Here is a 27,690-nt window from a genome sequence, read left to right as displayed (position 1 = left end):
ATTAATGAAACTTTTCCATCACCTCAAACAGAAATTCTATAACTCTATTTACTCCTATTCTCTACCCCTATCCTGGCCCTTGGTAACCTGTATTCTAGTTTCTGACTCTATGAATTTGTGTATTCTGATTATTTCTTATCAGCGAGATCATACAATATTTGTCCTTTTGTGTCTGGTTTATTTCACTCAACATAATGTCTTCAAGGTTCATGCATGTTGTTGAATGTATCAGAACTTCATTCCTTATTTATTTTTTTATGGCTGAATAATATTCCATTTTATCTATACAGCACATTTTGTTTATCCATTCTTTGGCTGATGGACACCTGGGTTGCTTACATTTTTGGGCAACTGTGAATAATGTCGCTATGAACATCAGTGTGCAAATATCTGTTCCAGTATCTGCTTTCAGTTCTTTTAGGTATATAGCAAGAAATGAGATTATCAGGTCATCTTCTATGTTTAACTTTCCATGGAACCACCAAACTGTTTTCCACAGTGTCCCACCATTTTACATTCTGATCAACAATGAATGAGCGTTCCTATTTCTCCTCATCTGCGCCAACAGTTATTTTCCATTTTTTTAACAGTAGCCATTCTAGTGAGTATGAAATGGTATCTCGTGGTTTTGACTTGCATTTCTCTAATGACTAATGACACTGAGCATATTTTCATGTTCTTTTTGGCCATTTGTATATCTTCTTTGGAGAAATTTCTATTCAAATCTATTGCCCATTTTTAAGTGGGTTGTCTTTTTTGTGGTTGAGTTGCAGGATCTCTCTATGTATTTTGGATATTAAGCCCTTACCAGACACAAGGCTTCCAAATATTTTCTCCCATTCTGTAGGTTGTCTTTTGATTTTCATGATAAAGTCCTTTGAGGCACAAAGTTTTTAATTTTGATGGGATCCCTTTTACCAATTTTTTCTTCTGTTGCTCGTGCTTTTGGTGTAAAGTCTAAGAAACTATTGCCTAACATGAGGTCTTGGAGATGCTTCTCTATGTTTTCTTCTAGGAGTTTTACAGTTTGGGTTCTTATATTTAAGTATTTGATCCATTCTGAATTGATTTTTATATATGGTATGAGATAGGTATTCACCTTCATTCTTCTGCATATGGATATCCAGTTTTCCGAGCACCGTTTGTTGAAGAGACTAATCTTTTCCAGTTGAGTGGACTTACCTCTGTAGTCTTTGAGTAAATTTTTTTTTTTCCAGTTAGTCCCTGTTCCTTGATTTTTTTAAAGACATTTCTTTCTGGCACAGCAGGTTTGATCAAAGACTTGCAAGTGCCACTTCCCCTTAATGTCAAACAACTTAATATATGCCTCTGTGGAGTTTCCCCGAGTTACCTGCTAGTTTCTCAGCCAAGCAGCCCAGGACTGCAGATGTGTTCCTGTGTTTGGCAGGATGGCCTGCGTCCTGGCAAGCTACTTCTCCATTCAAATTGAGAATTTCAGTCAATTTCTGGAGTGCATCCTAAAAACATAATGTACAAGTGGACTTGATACAGACACTACTCAGTTCTTTCCAAGGTAATTTTTTGATATACAAGATATATGCAGGTGTTAAATAAACTTAGAATCATCATACAAAACTAAAATAATGTACCCAATTATATCATCATTGACGGAAAATATTATTTGATCAACCTGAAAGTTACATGCATTCCAGATCCCATTTTACTCTAAATGTACCAGCTGTATCAAATATATGCTATATACTTTTGAATAATTAAACAGATTAAATCCACCCAAATGCAAATATGATCAATCACTAGCATTAAGGTTTAGGGACACTGAAGTAAAAAGTTACTTTTCCAAAATTTTTTTTTTTTGCCAAGCAAAAACAAATCTTACCAGAATTTCCCAAGCAAATTAAAATAGAAACTTCTTATAAACCTAGGAAAAAGTCAATTAATCAATAATAAAGCCAAAGACTTTTCCCTTCTGTCCATACATTTTTCCATGCTGTCCCAAATGTTTGAAGGTTAAACAGACAAATGAAAGATGCCAGAATCCAAATTTAAAAAAATTAAAAAAGGATTCAGTAGACCATATGGACTAAGGCAATTAAAGTGCACTACTTTTGTTCCATAATCGAGGTTATACTAATCCTTAATATGTTTGAATAAGACTCAAAAACGCTTTCAGTATAGTTTTTCCTTAGTAGAAAATGTTCAAAAAACTTTTGTTATGAGGAAATTGCTTAGTGAAAGATAAGAAAATCAGCTGAGCTGTTGAACATTCTCTTCTAGTTTTAGAACAAAGATAGCTATTTCAGATATGTGCTTTTATTTTCAATATTTTTAAGTTTTAAACTAAAGCCTTCATAGTAAGCTAATGAATACAAAGAAGATGTAGCATTTCATTAGCAATAAAAAACAAATTTACATGAGTAAATTTGAATAAAACAGGGTCCCAAAAATATAAAGAAGAAATGCATTATATCAAATCGTCTTTGTGACCATTCATCCTGGGCTTAAGCATAGATAACTTTTCATAAAAGATAGGTATTAACTTACTTTAGTTGGCAGTGGACATTCATCTAGTAACAATGTTATAACAGCTGGTCCTAATGGATCTTCCAATGGAATAACTCTAATTAAAGACTGGACAACATCCAACCATCCTTCATCTATGAAAAAATCAAGAAGATTATACAATAGAGCCACTATTTTAAACATGTGAAAACTTTTAATAACATAAAGTCACACAAGAGGCCTTCATCCTGTAGCTTTTAAGTAGCTAATACTTGACATGGACAAAATCAGTTGCTAGTCAACATGATGGAGTCAAAGAATACTATTTACAGGAATCTGGAGATTCTTAGGCATCTTGATTTGGAGAAAATTCAAGCTATGGTACTTGGGTCTCAAATTATGATTAAAATAGTTTTAAGCATCTCATTCACTACAGAGTTCACTGAGAAGATTAAATAATGTTGAACAGTTGGTTCTATCTTTAGAATGCTTAGGAAATTGAGGGACAATGAAAAAAAATTATCTTCACCATCTAGAACAGTTATAGTCAAAGACCTATAACAAAAAACAAAAACTAACCAAAAAAAACCACATAATATTTTTATAATTTCAAGTGTGATAAAACCATCACTGAGAGGTGCAGCTACATAGCTAGTTTGCAACATACAGTGTTTACTATACATGTACAGTAAAATTTCCAGAGACTAAGGGCCTTTTATTTCTGTTGTGTATGCTAAGTATCTTTGCAATACTGTAGGACAGTCATTACAGAGTTAAAGGACATTGAAAAGGGATGTTCCATAAATAAAATGTAGATATCTGTGGTTCCCTTGGATGACAAGAAAAATCTAATTTTGGACTATATCCTGTAAAATGAGAGACTGAAAAGTAAGCAGGACCTGCAAGTCCAACTCAGTTTCCCAGTACTTAACACTCACTGGCTGAAAATACTGGGAGAGAGACAGCAAAAGAGCCATTTAAAAGAACATTTTCTAGGCCCAATCTACATATTTCATAGTATGAAATTAGTAATGCCATACTTCTCAAGAGCAAGCGTTTCTTTTAATTGGCGGGAAAAAAGACAGTAACATTTCTTCATAATCATTAACTCTTTAAGAAATATTAAAAAAAAAAACTTTAAAAATACCTGTTTCTGCCATTTCATGCAACGTAATCATTGAATAGGGAGGTTCCTGATCACTGTAAAACAAACATTCAAGACATCAAACTTGAGGAAATAATAAATGACAACTCCAAGTAAAAATTCAAACTGGAAGTATGGGGGTAGAAAAAGAGAAGAAATGGACATGAATGAATTTAGGGGAAGGGATGGAAAAGATATGGCAGAACTACAACTTCTAAGGACAAATGCATACTATACGTACTCATTGTCCAAGGTCACTGTCTATGATAGCCCATAAACAAAATGGGCAGATGGGCATATACACAGACCACCATGTAGTCCAAGGAAAAAGCCAGAGGATTAAAACTGGAGACCAGAGCCTACTCTCTGCTTTACCTTCAGGGACTCAATATCAGTCGAGACAAACCAGGAAGGTTAACATCATCTTCCTCATACATACCTTAAAGAAAGGCCAGGAAGAGACAACCCCAACTGAGAACTTATGGAAGCAAGGGTAGACATAACATCTTCATTTTTAAGTTTTCTTCTGGGAAATATCCCTACATGCTTAAACTTCATAAAATGGTGTTGGAACAAAAGGAAACAAAACTTAATTGAGGAACCATTTAATATTACTAGATGCTGCTCTAAAATGGTATTACATACCTTAATTCAATGGGATTTCAAACTGCGAGCCCAGAAACCATAAGGAGGTGCTTTAGAGGAATTTTAATAATGAAATATTTTCCATCAAACTATGTTAAATTGCATTACTTAAAGAATATACTCACCATTTGTTTGTTTTACATATTGTGGTTTTCTGTTTTACTATAGGGAAAAAGAAAAACAGTACAAAAACTATTGTCTTTGACCACAGACATAGGGGACTGGTGGTTTGATGGGTTGAGCCCTCTACCATAAGTTTTACCCTTGGGAAGATGGTTGCTGCAAAGGAGAGGCTAGGCCGCCCTGTATTTGTGCCTAAGAGTCTCCTCCTGAATGCCTCTTTGTTGCTCAGATGTGGCCCTCTCTCTCTGGCTAAGCCAACTTGAAAGGTGAAATCACTGCCCTCCCCCCTACGTGGGATCAGACACCCAGGGAAGTGAATCTCCCTGGCAACGTGGAATATGACTCCCGGGGAGGAATGTAGACCCGGCATCGTGGGATGGAGAACATCTTCTTGACCAAAAGGGGGATGTGAAAGGAAATGAAATAAGCTTCAGTGGCAGAGAGATTCCAAAACGAGCCGAGAGATCACTCTGGTGGGCACTCTTACGCACACTTTAGACAACCTTTTTTAGGTTCTAAAGAATTGGGGTAGCTGGTGGTGGATACCTGAAACTATTAAACTACAACCCAGAACCCATGAATCTCGAAGACAGTTGTATAAAAATGTAGCTTATGAGGGGTGACAGTGGGATTGGGAATGCCATAAGGACCAAACTCCACTTTGTCTAGTTTATGGATCGATGTGTAGAAAAGTAGGGGAAGCAAACAAACAGACAAAGGTACCCAGTGTTCTTTTTTACTTCAATTGCTTTTTTTCACTCTAATTATTATTCTTGTTATTTTTGTGTGTGTGCTAATGAAGGTGTCAGGGATTGATTTAGGTGATGAATGTACAACTATGTAATGGTACTGTAAACAATCGAAAGTACAATTTGTTTTGTATGACTGCGTGGTATGTGAATATATCTCAATAAAATGATGATAAAAAAAAAAATAAAAGACAGTGAAAAAAAAAAAAAAAACTATTGTCTTAAGTCATTTAAGCCTTACAATAACCCTGTGATATGGGAATTACTATGTCCATTTCAGGCACTCATTAGGTGCTGGTTGTTTGACGTATCCTGTGCCCTTTCATAACAAAGGAATACTATTATTGAAAAGAATTTTTTTTAAACAATATAACTGATGGAGGCAAACACTTCTGAAGAACAATCTGGCAGCAATGAAATCAAGTATGCATACAGTCAACAATGCCAGAGAAACTATTAAACAGGTTCACAAATAGATGAACATTAGACCATTGACCACAGTTATTCGTAGGAACAAAAATTTGGAAGTGACCATCACCAGATGAAAGGATAAAATAAGGTACTTTAAAGCACAGGAAGGAATACTCTTTAGCAGTCAGAAGCAGTGCTGTAGATTTATATACAGCAACAGAGGTCTCAAACATAATGTTGAGAGAAGTTAAAAACAAGAGATTTGTATAACTACATCAGTTATATAATTTTTTAAAATCACACACAAAACACTATCTATAAATAGTCTTCCTATACAGAGATAAACACACCTGGCAGACAGGTTGGAATTCACTAGAATGGTGACTTACTGAAATATGGAGGTAAGTGATATAAAGGAGAATGGGATTAGGGAAGAGGGAAAAATAATGAAATAAGACAAAGACTTACTGACCAATAAGGAATATGAGCACCTCAATTCTATGTAGAGGTACTTAAAGGACATACATATACTCCTATTGTCAAAGAACAAGATAAACTCCTTTGTGGAGCAAAAACAAAGCAGAATTTTTGGTGAGAGGCAGGAGCTAAAACCATAAGACTCCTGCGCTCTGGGTCAGGAACTGGGCAGGGGTGACAGAAGCTCTACACCTTGCAGGGTAATGGGGACCAAAACCCCACCATGTGCAAGGGATGGAGCCAGTCTCACTAAGTGATGCTGGGGCAGGGGACCCCTTGTCAGTGAAGAGAGCTCAAAAAAGCTACAACTGGCAAAAAGCTGCAAGTCTGGAGTGACACAAAAAGCCATGCAGGACTTGGACTTCTTACAGCAGGACGGAAACCTTGATCAACCAATTTTTGGTTCAGTCATGGACTGAGGGTCCCTGGGACCCAGAAGGAGATAACAACAAAAGCAACAGGCCAAGATGTGCATGAGAGAGAGCATATGCACAGGCAAGTGAGGGCAAAAGCTTCTACCAGGAGGAATCTGCAAATTAAAGTTCTAAAGCATGTAGGAAAAACATTAATAATAAATATGAATATTGAAGACCAATAACAATCTGAAGATAAAGTCATTATCAAAAGTATGCAAATAATAGAACTTCAAAATGATTTAAAAATAAAGTTTAAGATTCTCAGAGATAAAGGAACAATTAAAGGAATATGACATTAAGAAACAAAGACAGATTTAAATTAAGAGTGAAATAAAAAAACAGAAATCCTAGAAATGAAGTATAGTAACTGAAATTAAAAACTCAATAGAAGATATAATTCCAGATGGTCCAGAGTTAAAGAGAAATTTACTGAATTGGAACAGAATATTGAGGAATTCACTCAGAACACAACATAAGCAATACTCAAAGAGATAATGGCCAAGAAATTTCCAGAAGTGAAGATACGACTTTAGATTGAAGATGCAGAGGATTAAAAATAGACAAGAACAACAAAAATTAGAGCAAGAACTTGGTTTAGACGGGGAGGTGGGGTGGAGGGAAGAAAGCTGAATATAAAGACATGCTGCAAACAGGCGATTTATTTCAAAACAAAGTCATGGAAAACTAGAAACCAACACCACAAAACTCTTTCCCACAACAATGGCTCTCCCTATGGCATAAGGAAATGTGCTCTCCTCTCAGATCAATGTCATCCTTTCCTAAGTAAACAAGTAGAGAGAAGAGGACAATAAATACAGATCATCTTATAGTTGCAATATCTGCATACATCATTTTAGGAATAATTCTTACTAAGCCCTCTGGTGCTATTTTTCATGTTTGGTTCCAACAGCCCTATAAACTTTATGGACCGTAACGTTCTTCTCTTTTAATAGCTTCTAAATAACAAGCTATACTTCCATGTTTATAAACTCTCCAAACTGTTTTGTAATTATATTCTCCAAAAATGTCCTTTCCCCATTTGCTAAACATCTACCTTACTTTTCTATTCTCAGAAGAGTTATGCCTATAATTCAGTAAAAATAGGTTTAAGGTAAAAGTTATGTTGTTATTTAAATGTACACCACTTGCCTCATGTTAGCAAATTATGTGCTTTAATCAAGAATTTCACTTACAATTTGAAATCTTGTCCTGAGGTTTGGAATAAAGTTCCTACCTCATTGCTGCCTCCTCTCTCCCCACTCCCTGCCCTGCTCTAATTGCTCTCTATTACAATATGGGAAACTCTAGTCTGCACCTGTTTTTCCAATGGGCTTAAATTAACATTGCACATGGTTTACTTCCTTATTTTGGAGGGACAATTTTTCATTACAATTTTACAATACAGGGAATAGTGATTTAAAAAAATTCTCCTTGAAGATCAACAAAAAATCCAGTACTTTATGGAGAAGTCTAATGCATTCCCAAAGGTTTGTTATTCTGTTAAACGTCCAAGTGAAGATACTTTATATAACGGCTTCTAGCCCCTTGCTTGAGTTTTGGGGAAGTTAATGGCATAGATTTGGAATTCAATTGGTATTTCCTACAAGCATATTTTAATGTTAACTTAAATTAATTCAGGTACTAGAATTTCTTCAAAGGCTGACTTTAATAAACTTAGGGAACTGGTTTTGAAGAATATTTGTAGGAACCACCTTTCCCAAGCATGTTCTATAGCACATGGGCAGATGTGCAAAACAAAAGCTATTTCTATGATATGAGTAATAAGGAAAATAATCACTATAGAATAATATGCTTTATGCTATAATTTTTGAGGAGCTGAACAAAACTGGATTTTTATAAATGTGATCTATATATTTAAACTCACTAGCAGGGCCTGGAGCAAAAAGAACCCAGACATAACTTTAAAAAACTACTACCAACTACTGAATAATTGTTATGTGCAAGGCACTATAGTAAATGCTTTATGCACATTATCTCATAACAAGCCCTGTAAGAAAAGTATCATTCCTCTTTTATAGATGAGGAATCCAAGGCTTAGAGAAATTATTTACTTAAAGTCATGCAGCTCATAAAGGGCTGGGCCAGAATTTGAACCTGGGTCCATCATGGTTCTAAAACTTGTGCTCTCAACCACAGAACAACGTGATCTTAAGTGAAAATATTTTTCAACTGGAATAACATCCTTTAATTTCACTGTTATTCAATCTAGGATTTTGTTCTTAAGAGTAAGACAAAGCAGGAAACAAAACAAAACAAGTACAGGTGTGCCCTGCAGTTTTAACTTTCAAGCTTCCCGAATGGACCAAAAGAGGGTCTAAATAAGAGACTTATGTCCTTAGGTTGCCAAAAGAAGTTGCGTGCATCCAGGCTCTTAGTAAAACAACTCATCTTGACTCTCTGTGAGACAGATGGGCAAGCACTATTGACAGTGATCTACATAATACCATTTCCTATTGTAGAGGTAGCAACACAAAGTCACTCTATTTTTATTATATCCTCTAATGAAGATCATAGCTTTAATTAGCGTTTTCTGCTTCAGAAATGTTTTGACATTTCCACATAGGAGTAAATGTTAACAAGTAAAAACTGAAACCTTATAATTTATTCTGCCATCAGAGGAGAAATAAAATATTGTCCCTTGCCCTTTAAGCACAAGGCTCGATGAATATATCCTAATGAACTGAAGGAGTCCAAAAGTCATGGTTTCTGGCAGAACACTTTTCATTACATAAAAAGTGGTTGTGAGTCAGATACTTACTTATCTACAAGAGTCCGTATTACTGCCAGTGTGTCCAGCACCAGTCCATCTACATTTTGTTTCTTTCTCCTGGGCTCATGTGGTCCTCGACCCCTCCTTGGTGGCCGAACAGGGTCCCGGGGTTGGCTCCTTGTGTCAGCAGTGGGTACTGCACTGTTCTCGGCCTGCTGCTGCTGGGTGTCAACACTGTCTTCTGCTCCACTGTCATCTCGGCAGATACAAGAATTGCCCATGGTAGTGGTGCCTCTAGTCCCCAGGAAGTGGGCTAAGTGCTCCTCAAGAGTCAACAGCAGACCTTGGCCAAGGCTTCTGCTCACTAAGAACACGGCCCAACCAAAGACAATCATTTAGATAATTTTCAGTTTTCTAAGTACTATTTTCATAATCTGGAGTTGAGGAATTTGCATCCTATTTGTTTTTAACAGCTGAATACCAAAGAAAGTTGTGGAGCTGATGTTCAACATTATCAACTACAAGGAATCCTGGTCATCCAGTGGCAGTTCTAAATGAAAAAGAGGAAAAGAAAAGGAAAATCAGTTGGAGAGCCTTGACCACTCAATTACTGAAGCTTTTCTGGCTTGATTTTTTATAGGCATCAGTATTACAATGATGCATCTTTGGTTTATTTTTATAGGTTTTCAACACAAAGAGATTATCTTTGTCTAACAGAATAATAACAATCAATCGATAATTTATTTTTGTCATTATTTTACAGTAGATCTGCTAAACCATAACCTTGCTAAGAACCACAGAAGTTACAATTGAATTTTTTTCATTAAACTTTGTTTTCATGGGTCTTAAAACTCTGTGATAGATACAATTGATTTTTTAAAAACTGTATATGCAGTTCTTCCTATCTATACAGAAATACATTAAAATAATGTGTGTAATTTTTCAGTGGCTCCTTTTGTGGAGAAAAATGAATTGTCTTAATTTAAAAGTATGGTAAAATTTAATGTTTCAAATAAATTACCTAATTATAGATATTTGTTGTTAAAAGGCTATGATACAAATGTGATAGCACCAATTTGATATCAAGAAGAATAAAAGGATAGTGTTCCACTTAAATTACCTAAACTGTATAGATCTCCCAATTGTTGATTCAGGAATATACAGATATCATACAAGTAGTTACAAAGTTTTTCTGTTATGTAAGCAAGACTCTGTTTTGGGAAAGACAAATTTGTATCACAAAGTTACATTTTCACAATGAGCAGTTTGTTGTACAACATATCTGTTACAAAGTTAAGAACAAGGATGCACCAGTTATCTTTGTCTGCAAATACTACGCGTCCTGTGCCAGGCACCTTGCTAAGACTGGGAGAACAAAGATGAACAGGCAGAGAGTTCCTGCTCTCCAGGAATTCATGGATAGCCATTCTCATTCCACAAAGCATGTTTATCATCAAAAAGCCTAAAGACAGAACCAGCTTTTCATTATGCTGGCAACTGGTTGGGTTCTGAAAAGAAGTCAAGATTTGGAAGCAGCAGACTGACAGACAGGGGGATAGTAATGAAAAGTAGAAAATCATGCCCAGATCTGGAGACTAGGACATATAAGGAATACACAACACTAGTATGTAGCCTCTATTCAATATTTAGCTACTTTACAATTATGTCCTCACATTCTGAGTATTGGTTCAGGAATAGATATAAATAAAATTTATAATTAAATGGGATTAGAAGCAAGATAAATAATTATTCTAGATAGAATTGCAGCATTTTTTTTTTCAATACTTGCCCATTTTAATGACTGCCAATAGGGAAAAATAGAAGAAAAAGAAGATAGATGGGGGAAAAAAGAATTTATTATATATATATATATATATATATATAAATTACAAATATATAAAATAAAAATATATAGTATAATATGTAAATATATAATATATATTATTTAAATACACACATACACATATAAAAGGGGTGGAAAGGAGAGGAGGGAGGGGGGAGGGAGGGGAAAAGGAAGGGAGGAAACAGACGTAATCTCCCTCAGAGTTTACCAAAACAGCAATGGCTGAGCCAAGTCACACCACAGATGTTTTCAGTCAGGCTTCTCCAATATTTGAAAATTGCACTTTAAATGATGTGACTAAAATATAGGTAGGAGAAAGCTGTAAGGACTTGGCTGGAAAACATTTTTTATAATATTTAAAAACCAGCAAGGAGACGAAGTAAGGCCATTCTCACTACCATGGGGGCCAGGGTATATAACCCAGAGATTTCAATGCTTACAAGGACAGAGAAGATAGAAACCAAAAATAACTCCTTTTAGGGATCTCTCATATAAGTTTCTATTGATCTTATAAATCATGCTGTTGTCTGAGAAATACTAAAAGCAACACTTAAGGAGAAGCCATGCTCTGGCCCTTCTCACAGAAAGGTCATGGAGAAGGTGCTGTTGGGATGATTCTGTTGAGAGGAGGCAAAGAATCCAAGGTTTTCCGGCAGGTCTGCCACCAGGCAGTAGCCCAGCTCACATGCTGCTAGAATACTTCCTTGAAATACTTCCCCTAAAGTGTTATATTTTTAACATAATTATCTGCTTATTTTACAAATTACAAAATTACATGTCACTTTAAAAACACAAATGTTGCACAAGTCTATAGAACAAAAAGTGAAAGTCCCTCTTCTGTTCCTCTTAAGCCCATTTCCTTTCCTAGAGGTAACCCCTGCTAAAGTAGCTTCATGTGTCTGCTTCCACACTTTTTATTATGCACTTACAACTTAGTTTTGTTTTTTTTTTTTTAATAACTTAACTAGGACAATGCTGTAAGCACTCTTCTGTGCTTTGCTCTTATCACTTAGCACATCTTTCTATACCAGCACATAGAGCTAAATCATCCTGTTTAAAGGCTGTACAGAAATCCACACTATGGTTTATCAGTAGTTGCTGTACCATTATGCTAACCACTCATGATACTTTTCTAAGAGAAGAAACTGAGTAGGAAAAGTTGCGTGATCAAGCTAAACAATTATACTTTGGAGCACTTTGTTTTATCTCATTCAAAAAAAGCATTATATGGCCCACTTTCCAAAGATCATAGTTTGAAGACAGTAACACACTGCCTACAGAGCTTACAGGCTGTCAGAGACCACCTACAGAACTGTGCGTAGGTTTTGCAGTCAGACAGACCCGGACACAAGTCCCAGCCCTGCTGTATTTATTAGCTATGCCTCCTAAATCATCCTAATAAACCTAAGACTGTTTCCACACTTTAAAAAAATGGAGCTAGTAATAGTACTTACCTCACGGAACCATAGTTAGGATTTAAATGACATAATGTATGTAAAACGTGGCAAAATGTCTAACACTTTGTGGATCCCAAAATGCAAGATGTTATTATAAAATGTGCATGCTGATAAATCAGAAGTAACAAAGTAACCTGAGAGGTGGGGACTCTGGAGTAAGATCTGAGTTAGTACTGAAGAGCCAACTCTTCTTATAGAACTCATCTACCCTTTACTGAATAATTTTTACTTATCTATACTTATCAAATCTACACTTTTGTCTAGACTTTAAGGCTAAGAACCTCAGAAGGGATTGTAACTTAATCATCCCACTGGTGGTATGAGAATCATTTAGGCTCCTTATTAAAATTCAAATTCCTGGTCTCACACAAATAGCCAGAATCAGAATTTCTAGGGTGTGACCCAAACATACATTTTCTTAAAAGCTCCCTAGGTGATTCTGATGGCAGCTAGGACCTACTGACTGAATGAAGGGACAAACTGAAACACTATGAAGGCCATACTAAAGGGTGATTCTTTTAGGGTCAAAAGTGACAATCTCTCCAGAAAAATGAACTGTAACTATTGTTGAACATAGGTCTTTAGAGAGGACAATCAAAATAGCCATTAGAATACACTGATCATCCGTTAGTGATTATGTACAGTATATTACCAACACAGTGAAAAAAAAATAGCACCATTTCCCCCCATCAGATCCACCCCATGAAACATCTTAATGAATCTAGATGGTACCTTGCTTATGGAAAAATATCATCCAAGGGTTGACAGACTGAATAGAATGGAAAATGAATAAGACCAGAGATTATGCTTCACCTTAACCATGAAGACAACTTAGCATCAGAGAGTCAAGTCAATTTTGAAGGGAAAGAAAAGTTAGTCACATAATTTAAATATAGACAAGTAATAGATCTGAGGCTGTGGCAATCAGTCACCAACTGACTTAACATTTTTTTCACTGTATGCCATTGCTTAGGAGAAAGCCTTTTCTTATCATATAAATGGCAATGCTTTTAAATTATTATACTCTTGATAATCATTCTGCTGCAAGAGAAAATTATAATCAAACATTTCCTTTGCAAATGCATTTCTCTGAAGCATAGTATTATTAGTCTTAATCCTTCTCTTTTTAAAGACTATTCTCTCCTTTTCTATATCATTTATAATTTATTAGATTTTTACATTTTTTAAAGCTGCTCCAAGAGAATAAAAAAAATCAAATTTGGGCTCTTGGTAAGTTTAGTGTCAAAGCAGTGAGGTTTTGGTATTCACTGTCAGTAGAAAACCAAACCTCTACCATCATAAACAGCTCACCACAAAAACATTTGTCCAACATAGTACTAGTCTATTTCTCTCTATAAATGGTCCAGGAATCAATGATTCATCTCTTCAACTATTTGCTTGCATTCAATCATAATTCAGTTCAGTGACAGAAAGAACACTTTCTTTTCCTTGAAAACAAGACTGCAGCAGGTTTATGCTGCCAAGAAAGGAGAAGCCGGTTAAATGAACAACCACAAGGAAGAAAAAACAGACTTTGGGCACAAATTACTATTTACCTCATCATTCCAAAGTAGTGTTATAGGATGCAGCATTCCCCCCTCCTCCCCAATCCCTCTCAAAGGCTAAATGACATAGAATGATCAGTAACAGTGTATATACCATACTGGAAATTATAATGACTTTCTCTCATTAGAAAATGTTCTAAGATTTTTCCCTAAGACAGTGAGTATCTTACAAGTGATAGCTTCTGGCATCACCACCATTAACATTTTACTGTACTTGCTTTATGGCATTTCTATTCATCATCAATTCAACTAATATTTTTATGCATTCCAAAGTAAACTGCAAACATCAGTCTACTTCCCCCTAAATAATTCAGCATGTATATAACTAACTAGACTTCAATATTTTCTTTTTGAGGTAAAATTTTCATATATTGAAATGCACAAATCTTAAACATACATGTGCTGAGTTTTGACAAATGTATACACCTGTGTAACTGATCCTATCAAGATAGAGAACATTACCCAGAAATATACTTACTTTTAAAATATCCTGCAGGATACCCCCAAACTATAATTTTATTACTGAAGATTGTGTTTAAAGTGGGGAAAACTTAGAGGTCAACAAGATTATTTTGTATTGCAAAAAGTAGATAAGAAAAGTGGATTATATATCAAGAGTACACTTGCCAGTTGAAACAGAAACTATCTAAACATGTTTTAACAAGAGTGTTTCTGTCTCTAGACTCTAAAGTATCTGGTATTTTGTGAGGGGAGGAGAGAGGGGGTAGATTGTGAAATATTTGGTTGGAATTTTACTTATCCCCTCAAAAGGAAAGGTAGACTTGATAAGGTATTTTTATAAGTCACCCAGGTATCCAGAACTTTCTATCTGCAGGGGCTATACTTTTCCTCCCTCTGCACTGGGCAGTTGAGATCTAAGTTACACAGGGTACTATTATCCCCTGGATGGTAACCTTCAAGTAGTGAAAAGCACTGGATGTTTTTGATGCTTGTCTTATGAAAACTGGGGTTGATTTAAGAAAGCACACCTTTGGGGGTGGGGCAAAATAGCTAATTTTTCTGGTTGAACTGTTAGGGAAAGAGTATCTGTAAAACCTGTCCCCTAAAATGTTCAGAGCTTTTAAACCCAGTAGCAGTGGTGTCTCTGGTCAAGTGAGACTTACAGCAGAAAGAATTATAGAATATAGTCCTGATCTTAAACATACAAAGGAGAAACATCAAATCCTTTCAGCATTTAAAAAGTGTATTAAAAAATAAAGTTGAGGTCTGGGACAGAGTAAGGAATGTCCAGAATCAATTTTAACAGAAAAAAAGGAGAAGTGAAAAATCCCTGCCTGAAGTCTCAAGGACTGAAAAATTTGCCTTGGAACCAAAAAGGAAATCAGAAGAACTGAGGTAAGCGTTAATGACGGCTGGAGTACAGAGTAGTAAAACAAATGTAATACTCCATACTGTTTGGGACTTTTGCCCCCAGGAGATCAAATAACAGGAAATCATATAGCCATGTTATTCAAACACATACATGATTTGCAAATCTGAAGGGAAGAGATTTTTCACTTTACTATTAAAAAAGGCAAACAAAATATATAGAGGGCATCAACAACAACACTTCCTTAATGAGATCTGCTTAAAATGGAAATATTCAATTGCACACCTAGAACCTAGTAAGCATTCAATAAGTGTCTTAAGTGAATTTATTCCAAAATCTGTAAAAATTGAAATTGTTTCCAAAATATTTACCACTTTGAAAAAATGGAGACATCGTCATTCAATAAACATGTGCCCAATGCTTATAATGCCAGCACTAAGCAAAGATAAAAAAAGATACGATCCCTTATGCTCTCTGCAGAAGGAGCTGGGGTTAGGGATGAAGAACAGTACACTTAGCATATGGATAAAAGCCTATGAGTAAAGCTTCAGGTCCACTAGACGGAAGCCTCGTATTCCATTTTTCTAGTGGAAAAAGGAACTTGATAACAACAGAAGTATCTCTGTAGAAACAAGTTTTTAAGTGAAATACACACACACACACATCTCAGCATTAGCAAAGGAGAATGGGTAATTTGTATTTGCATTGCAACACATTCATGTCTTAAGTTATTAGCCAAAATATTGATTACAAATACTCCCGACCACATGGTGAAAGTTTAACCGATAACCCCATAAATTAAACTGATAAAAATGAAGCTAACTGGCAATTTTAATGAAAAAACAAGAGGAATCACAATGGAAAATGAAGATCAATTTGAAACAATATGGATGACGCACCCCAAACTAAGCATCTTTCCTGAATATTGCAGGAAACCCTCTTCAGCATATGAAGTATGAGGAGCTCTGCACTGGTGCCAAGTTTCTGAGGACAGACTTCCTGGGAGAACAAACTATTAGAGCCATTGGTAAACTCTAATATTGTGCTAGATTTGGTTCATGGATGAACCCTTAATAAATCACTTGACAGGTTATCAGAAAGTAGTCCTTAGTCATATGTAAGTAGGGATAACTACGAAGCAATAAGAATGAAAAAGGAGCTGTATTTCCTATGAGGAAGGCTGGGGTAGGATCCATAGTTTGAGAATCACTGCATTAAGGGACCACAGGGGAGGAATCTTACTACTTTACAAGGTAGTAGGGGTTAGAAAAGAAACTAACACTGAAAAACATTAAACTATGAGGTAATAATAAACTTGCTGATGAAGGTTATTTCAAAGCTTCTATTTAGGGTGAATAAGACCCAAGAAATTACGCTTGAAAACTGTAATTTTGAGCAATAAGAAAGCTACATGTAGAGTTTATAGCTTATAACAGAGTTAAGGAGTGCATGAATTCCTTGTTATTGCAAATGTATTTCTAGTTTTCAAAACCTCAGAAATGTAGAAAAGGGAATCTTCTCTACAAGTTTACCACATATTAATAAGGTAAGTTAACCTGATTTTGTCTTGTATATGATCACACATTTATCTACAGTTACTGCTTTTACATGTTTAGCCAGCAAACACTCCCTTTTGGAATGGACACTGAGAGTAAAATATAACAAACATATACATTTTTCCTAATCACAAGGTTGGAAAGAAAACTATTTCAAAAGACGACTTACTGAATAAACCAAAGGAAAAATATTCCTTCTTTTGTACTCCTAGGAACTATACAAGTCTTTTCCTAAAGGTTGTGACCCCAGTTTTGGCATTCACTTCTTCCTGACTATTCTGTTTCTCAATTGTCTAATTATCCTAACAGTGGTAAATACCTTGAAAATGTCAAAAGTTGGAAGAGATGCTACATTGCTTCTTCACTAAACCCAGGTAGCTCTTTTATAATTTATCATTGGTTGCACTTTGGTTCCCATCTATGGTGCCTATTGACTTTCCACTTACCTTAGCAACTATATAACAATCACATCCTGCTTTACAAGGATCCACCACAAAACACAAAATTTCTAACTTAAAGGAGTGTAATAGTGATTACCATTCTAAAGAATTCCTAATAATTTCTCCTATCCAAGAAGGTGGCAAAGTGATTTCTTACTTCATTATACACAAATTACTTCATTATTAGGGAAAGTATACACAATTCTTGATAGATTGAATTAAGCTCATGCAGTTGAAACAGACTGGTGTAAATGTACCTCAGGAACACAAACAATGATTTTTTTTTTATTAGACTCTTGCTAAAACATACTTCACAGTTTTTGTCCTATTGATTATAGAGTAATTTACTATTATAGAAAATGCTAAGTTTTAATTTCTCCTTGATACTTGGCCAATTTACTAAATGAAAAGTTATTTTGCTGACGAAGGATAAAAAGTCCACATACAGTATGCTAGAACACTTCCTATAATAACTTAAAAATCATGGGGAACAGAAATAATGAAACATTTGTTAAAACAGCAAAAAGCAGGATACAGAAAGACATTAATCTCAGTACATCGGGAAAACATGAATCTGGGAAATCAGAAAGCTCACAAAATCACCACAGTGATTATTTTTAAAAGACCCATGGAATATAAGATTAGAAAAACAGGAAACGCAGATCAGTTTTTTGGTTTAAAACAAAACAAAACAAAACAAAACAAAAAACCTACTACAAAGATCACCAAATAAACTACTCCAAATTAAAAAACCCAGCTCTGACAAATGCAACTAGTCAAACATTAAGGAAATGTCACACACTGAAACAAGTATCTTGTAACCTCATAGAGGAATCTGCAAAGCAAGACGTCATCCCAGGAAATGCAAAATGTATACAAAGTGAAAACAAAGAGAACCATCATGAAAGAGGAATTTAAAAATTGATGTCTAATGTGCCTAATATTCTATAGCTTGGGGCTACCCACAGTAAGACATAATATTTATGGAGAAAAATAGAAAGTGTTGTCATTCACAAAATCACAACTGAGGGATAATAACTACCTGTAGCCATCCAAAGGCCTCAAATGTACATGAAAAAAGAGAGGAGGTTTACAATATTGAGATCAAATTACTTGGAGGAAAATTTCAGCTGTCAGGGAAAAACTTCCTGAAGGAAAAGATTATATTATAGTGCTAACTCCTGCCAAGACCATCAGAAGTTCAAAGTAAATTAGAACTCCAGGAGCAAAAACTGGAAATTCCTCCACTCCCACCTAGGCGGAGGTTGAAATCACGGGTTTTGATTATAATATAACATCAGAAGCTGCGAACCTTGAAGCTTTCAGTACAGTACGGCTCCCAAGCACTCCATAGGTGATGACAAGAACGGTATTAATACCAATTCCTTGCATTTAGATAATGTTTTACAATTTAGAAAGCACCTTCATTTTTACTCCCCAATAGCAAACCTTTTGGTGGAGGAATCACAATATCTTACCTCCACACAGCTTGTAGTTTGTAAGATACCCCGTGTTATCTTCCAGAAAAGACCCAAAGGGGGTTAAGTCACTTGTCTAAGGACAATCAAATGGTGGGTGAGGGGACCGGAAAACTGCGGCTCTCCTCAGTCAAGAATAGCCACTTCCAACCTTAAAAGTTCAAAGTTCAACACTACAGGGAGAGCAACCTCATTCACACAGCTACACCACTGCCCAAGATAGGATACGTGGAGACCCGGCAGTCCTATCTGCCCCGTCTACCTCCCCAAAGACAGGGAAACTGAGGCAACAGGCAGGGAAAATGCCAAACCCAGAGTCGTGCAGGGGGTGTTGATGGGATGGACTCCCTCCCGTACTAAGACCGGAAGCAGTTGAAATCCTATGTCTGGGACACCTCGTCGGTCTCCAAAAAGAGGAAGGAACTCTTACCTTTCCCTTTCTCCCTTTCACTATTCCCTATTAAGGCTTCCCTATGGGGAAGAGGGCTCTTCTTCCCGGAACTTACCAGAAATGCCCCTTTCCCAAGGCCCTTATCCAAGTTTCAGGTCGGGCCTCCAGAGTAGGAGAATCCGCTAGCTACAGCTCCCACCTCCTTGGCTCCCTCTCTGAGGTCTGTCTCGTCCCCAAGCCATTCCAAAGTCTCCCTGAGGGAGGTCTGTCTCCCACCTGTGCCCTCTAAACCGCAAACTCTACAAAAGGAAACCCTCCCAAAGAGACTTCCCATCTATCCTTTCCGTTCCGGGCACCCATCAGGTTCAGGAGCCTCCACAGGAGATACCTGCCTCACCTGGACCCCTTCAGCAGCGGCCTCCTCAGAAGGAAGACCCCCAAGAACCTCCTCCGGTCAAGAACCCCCAAAGGGAGAATACCCTCTCCCAGCAACCTCTTTAGGGTGCCCTCTGCGCGGACCTCGGTGGAGAACCTTTGGGCTGTTTCCCGGGCTCTGCCCAATGCCACCGCCTCCCGGAGCCTCTCCGGTCCCAGTCCGATCTTCCCGCCCCAGTTGCTGGCGGCTGTTCCCCTCCCTCACCGATGTCCCCAGCTCTCGGACTCCCTCCCAACCCCCGGGTCCCCAGGCGCTTCCCGGGGTAGCGCGGCCGGACTGCAGCACTGACTTTCTCCAGCTCCCGAGATCACTGGAGGGAGGGGACGGCGGCCGCACGACTCCTTTGTGACAGGTCCGAGAGAGCGATAAAGATGGACGCGAAGCCACGGTGCTGCCATTACGCGCTGGGCCCACCCCTGCGTCGTACCGCCCGGACCCTCCCTCAGTCCCCTAGGAAACGCCCCTTCCTCGGTGGCAAGCCCTCTCCATGATAGCCAATCATCTTTCAGAAGCTTTGTCACGTGTTCTGGCAACTCGGCCCGCCCCCCAGGCATGAGCTGGCCAATCCCCTTGCTGAGGTGTGAATGGCCCAATCAAGTCTCTCCGGCTCGCTTTGGGGGCACCGGATCTCCATCTGTCTCTTGGAGAGGAAGAGAGCTGTCGATTGGGTTACGCCTCCGGAAGTTGGGTGGAACTTTGATGTGGCGGTGAGGAACAGGAAGCCCCGAAGGGTCAAAAGAAATACAAAAGCAAAGGCTATTTTCTTTTCTATCTTTTTTTTTCCCCATTTTTTTTTTTTTTTTTTTTTTTAAAGAGCGAGAGATCTTGGCGGTGGCGGTTTGGGGTGGGCTCTCTGAGGTGAGGGGGCTCTCACCTGCCGCGCGCGGGTAGGTGAGTGCGGCCTGGGTCCCGGCCAGGCGGCGAAATCTGGGGTCCAGCTTCTTCGCTGAGCAGATAGGGGTGCTACAGCTGAGGTTAGGGCCCGCGGTGCCTCTCAGTCCTCGCCGTGGCCCAACGTCTTGAGTCGCCGGAGCCTGGGGCCTGCTGGGCCCAGCCTGGGGGGAGCCGACGGAGCTCGTGGGGAAGGTGTCCAGGTCGTGTAAGGGAGATTCCCGGACCCTTTCGGGCGGGCCCAGGACTGCCAGGCCTCCCGCTGTCCCCTGTGGCCGGCTCCCCTCCATTTCTGCCAAGTGGGGCCACCCAGGCTCCAAGCGAGGAGCGGGCTCTAGGTTACTCAGGAGATCTGGGGATGCCTGGTTGAAATAGTCGAATCATAGAATGTAAGTGCAGAATGGGAAACACATTTATTATGTACCAGGGATCTGCTGCTGTGCTTAAATGCATTTTCTAATGGAAAACAAACCAGTGTGCCCATTTTGCAGATGAGGAAACTAATGCTAAGAGTTGGAGCGTCTTGGTTTGAGGTCCCCTGTGAGTTGGTGAATGTCAGTCCACAACCGAAAAAGGGAGAGATCTATTCGTTCATAGCAGTGTTCTTAAACTTTAGTGAGAAACAGCATCTTATGCGGCCCTTTTACAAATACACATTCTTGGGCCCCTCCCCCAGATGTATAAGTGAGTAGGTCTGGAGTAGGACCCAGGAGGTCAAGTGCAGCCTTGGTGGCAAAAATCCCAATAACACCTTGTGTACTAGCCTTGAGGTAAGATTTGTTGACTCTGCAGCTTTTTGGTTCATTGATGTATTAACAGAAGGGCCATAAATGGTTTGGAGGGCACTGCTGAAATCCTTGAAAGAAAGGATCAGTGGGTAGACTTCTTTTGATATAAAGAATTGAGTTGAGATGAAGGCAGCTTTTATAGGCTTTCAAATAGAACTTGAGATGAGCTAACAATTAGTAAAGGTCTGAAAGCAGAGGCTGATTTTCTTTCTCAACTGAAAGTCTTGATACCTTTACCCCTTGGAGAAATTCTTCATAGTTGTAAGAAAGGAAGAATTATGTTAAGGGCATTTAACTCGTTAGCCATCTTCACTTTCACTTTCCAAAAAATCTTGTTTGATTTGGGTCAAGCTGCTGCTTCAGAGATTGAAAACCATGTATCTGGTAAATGAAGTAATTTAAGTGCATGATTCAGCCATATCCTCAGTCATAGTGTAGTTATGCCTTGGGGTAGCTAAATTAATCAAGTTCAGTGTGTTCTCACTATTATTACTTTTTGAACATGATTTGTTTTCATTCTTAAATATGTGTTTAACTGTCAACTGTAGAGTGTGTTTTACAGATTTTTTTTTTTGTCTTTATTTTTGGTTTTCTGCATTTTCACTATGGTGTATCCAGGTATGGATTTCTTTTTATTCAATTTGGTATTTATTAGGCTAATTGAATGTGTGAATTAGTGTCTTCCATTATTTCTGGAAAATTCTCAGCCATTTCATCTGCAGATATTGCTTCTGCCCCATTGTCTCTTTTCTATTTACTGATTAAACATGTCAGATCTTTTATTCTATCCTCTATGCCTCTTAGCCTCTCATTTTTATCTTTCCATGCTACATTCTGTATAATTTCTTCTTCCTTAATTCTGTCTTAAGTTATTTCTAATCTCTTTTTAATTTATCCATTCAAATCTGAAGTACAGTTATTACTGTACTTTTTCAGTTACTGAAGTTCTGTTTGGTTCTTTTTCAAGTCTGCTAAACCACTGTTTACAGTTTCTAATTCCTCACCATTAATTTTGAGGCTTGGTTTTTATTTCTTTAAACATAGTAAGCATAGTTGTTTTATAATCTATGTGTGTTCATTCCACCGTCTGAATTTCCTTTGGATCTGTTTCCATTGTCTGTTGTTCTGCGGTTTTACTTCACAGGTTACCTTTACCTTGAGGGTATAGCCCTTTGAAGTACCAGATTAAGATAGGGGTGGGGGTGGTTGGTTTTCAAACTCCACACCCTGAGTGGCCTCCTGGCTTTGATTTTGTTTCTGTTGCTCACAAGGGCATCAGAACTGCAGCTTTCAGGTCAGAGAAATCCTCAGGATGAAAATTGCTTTGAACATTGGGCTTGATTTCTGTTTTTCACTTTCTCCTAGATTTTGGTTTGATAATTCTTTACTTTCTTATTAGTGTTTCTATTTGTTTGAGAATTATTTTTAAAATTTCTAACAGCTTTTTTAGCATAGAGATGGAGGGGTGGTCTCAATTACCAGAAATGAAAGTCCCCCCTTCCTTCTGATTTTGGAATGTGAAATTTGTGGTTTCTTTCACTCCGAGTTAAAGATGATTTTTCTTCATATAACCTAAAACTACCGATTTTATTGTACAATATCATAGCCGCTGAGATAGCAAATTTTAAGCTTCCCTGATCCTTCCTTCTAGTGTTCCTTCTCTGAACTCCCTAATTTTTAGCTTCTACCCTTTTTATGGCATTTAAGCTCATTCTACTTTTCCTTAAGTTGTTCATGAGCTAACCTTATCTCTTACTGCAAGTTCTTCACTTGCTGAAAAGTAGAGAGTACCTATTTATTACGCAGCACTGTGCCTTGCACAGAATAGGTCCTTTGTAAAGATTTGCTTCACAAAAATTACTGAATGAGTTAGCCTTATTTTTTTGAATTTGAGCTTGCCAAAAAACTTGGGTGGGGGCAGGGCGGGGTTTGGGGTTAGGTTCTAAAGCCAACCGAGCTGGCAAAAATAGTGTACAATCAACACTACCCTGGACAGTTTCTTAGGGAGGCACCGTGTTAGGTGCAGGTGTACTAGTGCAGCAAAATTCCGTCATGGCCAGCTTTTCCTCCAGCTTTGGAAAAGACTTCTTCCTTTGAGCCTAAGATGAAGTAGTTGGTTTGCATATAGGGGCCGTAGTGTGTAAAAAATACAACTAATATTAGAATTATACATAGTGAGGGAAGTGTTTATACTGTGAGAAGCACAGGGGGAGAACTGAGAACCAGCTCGGGAAACCAATGTTCTCTCTGTCCTTTCAGTTCACGTAGATGAATTCAAGGAAAATGCACATATGATGAGCTTCTGCTCTTATGCTATGGAAAGATAAATGTATAAGTTTTTTTTTTTTTCTTTAACTTCTTATTGTATATATTTCTTGGATTCCTAGATAACCAGGTTATTCCAAATTACTCTTTATAATAAGCATTTTAAATATAGATTAAATTGCTCACACTGTACTCTGAGTTTTAGATTCCTTTGGTCTCCTTTGCCACTGGAGCAAGTTAAATAGGCCTCAGTGTTAAAAGATTGACTGATTATTACTTTGTATCATAATAAATACTAACAGTATTTGTTAACTGTTGTCATTATCTGAAGAAGTTTTACGTTATAGGGAAAAGTCAGCATGATCTAAATTACTGTAGCTTGGTAGAAGTGCCTTATGGCCAGAAAACAGTCTTTATTTGGAATATAGTTGAGTTTGCCAAATGGCAAATTCCTCTCAGTTTCTGTCCTGCATTTTGAAATCCTATGTGACTTGAACATCAGGTTAAAAACATTGGAAGAGGAGTGATTTAAGTGTATTTACTAAAAAAGGAAAGTGGATTGGCTTATTGTTTTTCTACCCAAAGTGAAGCTTGACACCATAGCACAGAGATCTTATCCCCTGTGTATTTTTATATGTGTAGTCTAATTTTAGAATTAGGAAGGTATGGTGGCCAGTGATGTAAACACTAAGTAGTCTGCCATCACATAATTCAATTCCATAGGAAACCACATCTTTTTAATGTGCATGTTGGCACTAGCTAAATGGAATAATTTTTCAAGTCAGGGATTGCAGTTATTTTTGAGGCAGTGATATAATGTAGTATGTTATATAAAACACTGAGGCCATTTTGTTCCACCAACCTGGAAATTAAATACCATAGTCTCCAGTCCAAACACAGCAGTGCACTGTTTAACAGTTACTTTGGCTTGAAACAAAAGAACTTTGTTTTCTTGGCTGTCAAGCAAGTTTGAAAACTATGTTCTTTACTTGTGCCAGTTTGAAACTCTTACTTGATTTTGGTGTGATTTTAGTTTTCCATAAATCACCTATTTGAAGAACTTAATCATTTTTAAAATAATGTAATGTTTCGTTTGATAATTAAACTTGAGTCATCATGAGTAAAGGAAAGTTGGCAGCATTTACCCTGTCGATTTGAATACAGTAAGGACGAAATAAGCATTCCCAATGTAAAGCCTCTTCATTCCTCAGTGGATCTTGTGAGACCCAAACCCTTGGGCTTTTTATTTGCTTGTTTGTGTTTTGCTTTTAATTATTTTAGCAAATGAAAAAAAAGAAGGCACTTGTAAAAATTTCTCTTGGCAGTATATATATATCAAGTTATTCTTGAAAGATGACATCAACTATAATATAGTAAAATGATTTAATTTTTGGTCCTTTGTTTCCCACTTCACAAATAAATTGTATGTTTTTTTAACGGAATTTCCTATGGGACATAGAAGCTTCAGCAAATACTTGTTTAATGGCTGGATAAGTGAATAAAATGGTAGCTACCATTCTCTGTAACTTATATTGGACAAAACTTATGAATATATTCATGTGAGGCCATTCCTCCCTGCTCAGATTCTTCAAATCCTCCTCATGGTTGATTTATTCAACACGTATTTATTATACATCCAGTATACAGTATACCAGACACTGCGCTAATAATAAGCACTGTGGATACAAAGAACTGTTGGACAGTCATAAATGATAAAACTTATCACAGTGGATAAGTGTTATAGCAGAGTTATGAATGACTAGTGGGAACACAGAAGAAGGAAGTACATATTAACCTCTCTACCCTAGGAGGACTTGGAAAGCTTCACAAAGGAGGGCATCCTTAATCTGAGTCTGGGCAGGTGGAGGAAGAGTTTTCATGAGGTAGAAATGAAGCAAGAACATTCCTGGCAGAGGGAACAGCCTAGGCAAAGCCAAGCATAGAGGTGAGAGTGAATTGTGAGTAGTTAATTATGGCTTTTAAGCAGTATGGTAGAGGAGTATGATTGAGAGTGAAGTTGAAAAGATAGGGGAGGAAGGAATCTGGGTCCAGGAGGGCCATGCTGATGAAAATGGAGTTTACTTTAGCAATGTGGTTCTCCATGGGGTGGTTCTGCTCCCCCAGGGGACCATTTGACAATGTCTGGAGACATTTTTGGTTTTCCCTGGGGGTGGTGTAGGGGTTGGGGTGGGGTGAGTCCTTTTGGCGTCTAGTGGATAGAGACCAGGGAGGCTGCTAAACAGCCTATAGGACATTTTAATTCTGGCTTAAAATGTCAGTAGTACTGAGGTTGAAAAACTGGTTTCCAGATGCTGGGGAGTCATTAAAATATTTTAAGTGGGACAGTAACAGTATTAGATTTGGCTTTTCGAAAGATCACTCACCGACACTGGGGAGAATAGCTTGAAAGGGAGCTAGAGTAGAAGCTCCCTGAGGGAGACTAACTGAATGCTGTTGCAGTAGTCCAGACAGATGAGGGAGGTCCTGAAAAGAAGGGATTAGAGGAGAAACTTCTCCCCCCCCCCAAAAAAAAAAAGAGATCGATTAAAAGGAGGTAGTTATGAGATAAAAGCAACAGAACATGGCAACTGGTGGGATGTAGGGGAGTGAGGAAAAAGGAGTCTAAGGACATGTCCAGGTTTTCAGCCTGGGAAACTGAATTGATCCATATTTATGCCCTTTATCACTGCCTCTTACCTGGACTATTCACTTTGGTGATTAATTATATACACCACTGTCTGCTGTTAACTAATGCAAGAGCACTAACTCTGAAATTGTTTTGTATACTCCATAGAATCGACTACAGTGGTGTACATACAGAGTTCAGCAGAATACTAAGTTTATTTAAGTTGATCTACTTAAGTAAACAGTGAAATAGACAACCACACTAAAGGTAAGATGCAGCATTACCAAATCGTGTGTGTGTGTGTGTGTGTGTGTGTGTGTGTATATAAATAATCTTTTCCTAATTTCTCTCAGTTTGATGGGATCCCATTCCTACTTAAAATATCATGGTTGTTTATGTCACTGACTTGTTTCTCCTCTCACTCCTTTAGCCTGTCCAGAGCTTTGCATAGTGCTTTGTAGTTATGGCAAACCTTTCAAAGCATTTTTAAAGCATGTGCGAAACACTGTGCTTAGGGCTTGTATAAAGTAATATTGTTTCTCCTCACAAAAGTTTTATGTCGTGAAGTACTGTTCTAGTTTGCTAATGCTGCGGAATGCAAAACACCAGAGATGGATTGGCTTTTATAAAAAGGGGGTTTATTTGGCTATACAGTTACAGTCTTAAGGCCATAAAATGTTCAAGGTAACACATCAGTAATCAGGTACCTTCACTGGAGGATGGCCAATGGCATCCGGAAAACCTCTGTTAGCTGGGAAGACACGTGGCTGGCATCTGCTCCAAAGTTCTGGTTTCAAAATGGCTTTCTCCCAGTACGTTCCTCTCTAGCAAGCTTGCTCTTCTTCAAAACATCACTCACAGCTGCACTCATGTTCAGTCTCTTTGAGTCAGCATGTTTATATGGCTCCCCTGATCAAGGCCCACCCTGAATGGGTAGGGCCACGCCTCCATGGGAGTATCCCACCAGAGTCACCACCCACAGCTGGGTGGGGCACATTCCAAGCAAATCTAATCACCAAAAACGTCTGCCCCACGCAAGACCACAAAGATAATGGCATTTGGGGGACACAATACATTCAAACCAGCACAAGTACTATTTTAATTCCCAGTGAAAAGTGTAATCTGTGGATGAAGAAACCAAGGCTCAGAGGAGTGAAGTGTCTTGCCCAAGGTCACACTGCTGATAAAGGGCTGAACCAGGTTTTGAACCGAGGGCTTTTGATTTCAGAGTCTACAGTTTTTATCAATAACTGTATTCCCTCTTGCTGAGGAGACTATGGCAGAAGGTATTTGTTATTTATTGGTTGAAGTTTTGAAAAGACCTGAATGTTTCTGGAGAAGGAATATTCTGAATATTATCCAGAGTACTCAGGAGTATGGCCATTTGTTCAAGAACATTTTCTGTCCCTATTTTTGACCTTTCTTAATATGGAAGGATGACCAAATT

General features: G+C 37.8%; 2 protein-coding genes across 9 annotated transcripts in view; one reads left to right on the top strand and one right to left on the bottom strand.

Moving 5' to 3' along the window:
• Nucleotides 1–20,109, bottom strand: part of RSPRY1 (ring finger and SPRY domain containing 1) — a 44,600-nt gene extending 24,491 nt beyond the window's left edge. The window contains exons 1-5 of one of the 2 annotated variants that reach the window (XM_037816483.1): nt 19,963–20,109; nt 9,226–9,727; nt 3,629–3,681; nt 2,524–2,636; nt 1,352–1,478 (exon numbers count right to left, since the gene is read on the bottom strand). In XM_037816483.1, coding sequence (XP_037672411.1) covers nt 1,352–1,478; nt 2,524–2,636; nt 3,629–3,681; nt 9,226–9,572 — 640 coding nt within the window. In that variant the 5' untranslated portion in view covers nt 9,573–9,727; nt 19,963–20,109. Of the gene's footprint in view, nt 1–1,351; nt 1,479–2,523; nt 2,637–3,628; nt 3,682–9,225; nt 9,728–10,297; nt 10,897–19,962 lie in introns of those variants that run through there. The other variant, XM_037816484.1, reaches the window with a different exon arrangement.
• A 232-nt stretch (nt 20,110–20,341) lies between these two features.
• The window catches only part of PSME3IP1 (proteasome activator subunit 3 interacting protein 1), a 46,000-nt gene continuing 38,651 nt past the window's right edge, over nt 20,342–27,690 (top strand). Inside the window, exons 1-3 of one of the 7 annotated variants that reach the window (XM_037816107.1) lie at nt 20,797–20,953; nt 25,426–25,562; nt 26,412–26,510. The gene's annotated coding sequence lies outside the window, so the exon portion shown is untranslated. Of the gene's footprint in view, nt 20,381–20,504; nt 20,561–20,592; nt 20,768–20,796; nt 20,954–20,977; nt 21,335–25,425; nt 25,563–26,411; nt 26,511–27,690 lie in introns of those variants that run through there. The other 6 variants (XM_037816108.1, XM_037816110.1, XM_037816109.1 and 3 more) reach the window with 6 other exon arrangements.

This window comes from Choloepus didactylus, chromosome 22 (genome assembly GCF_015220235.1).
Source record: "Choloepus didactylus isolate mChoDid1 chromosome 22, mChoDid1.pri, whole genome shotgun sequence".
Classification (NCBI taxonomy): Eukaryota; Metazoa; Chordata; class Mammalia; order Pilosa; family Megalonychidae; genus Choloepus; species Choloepus didactylus.
This window is presented reverse-complemented; position numbering and strand designations above follow the sequence as displayed.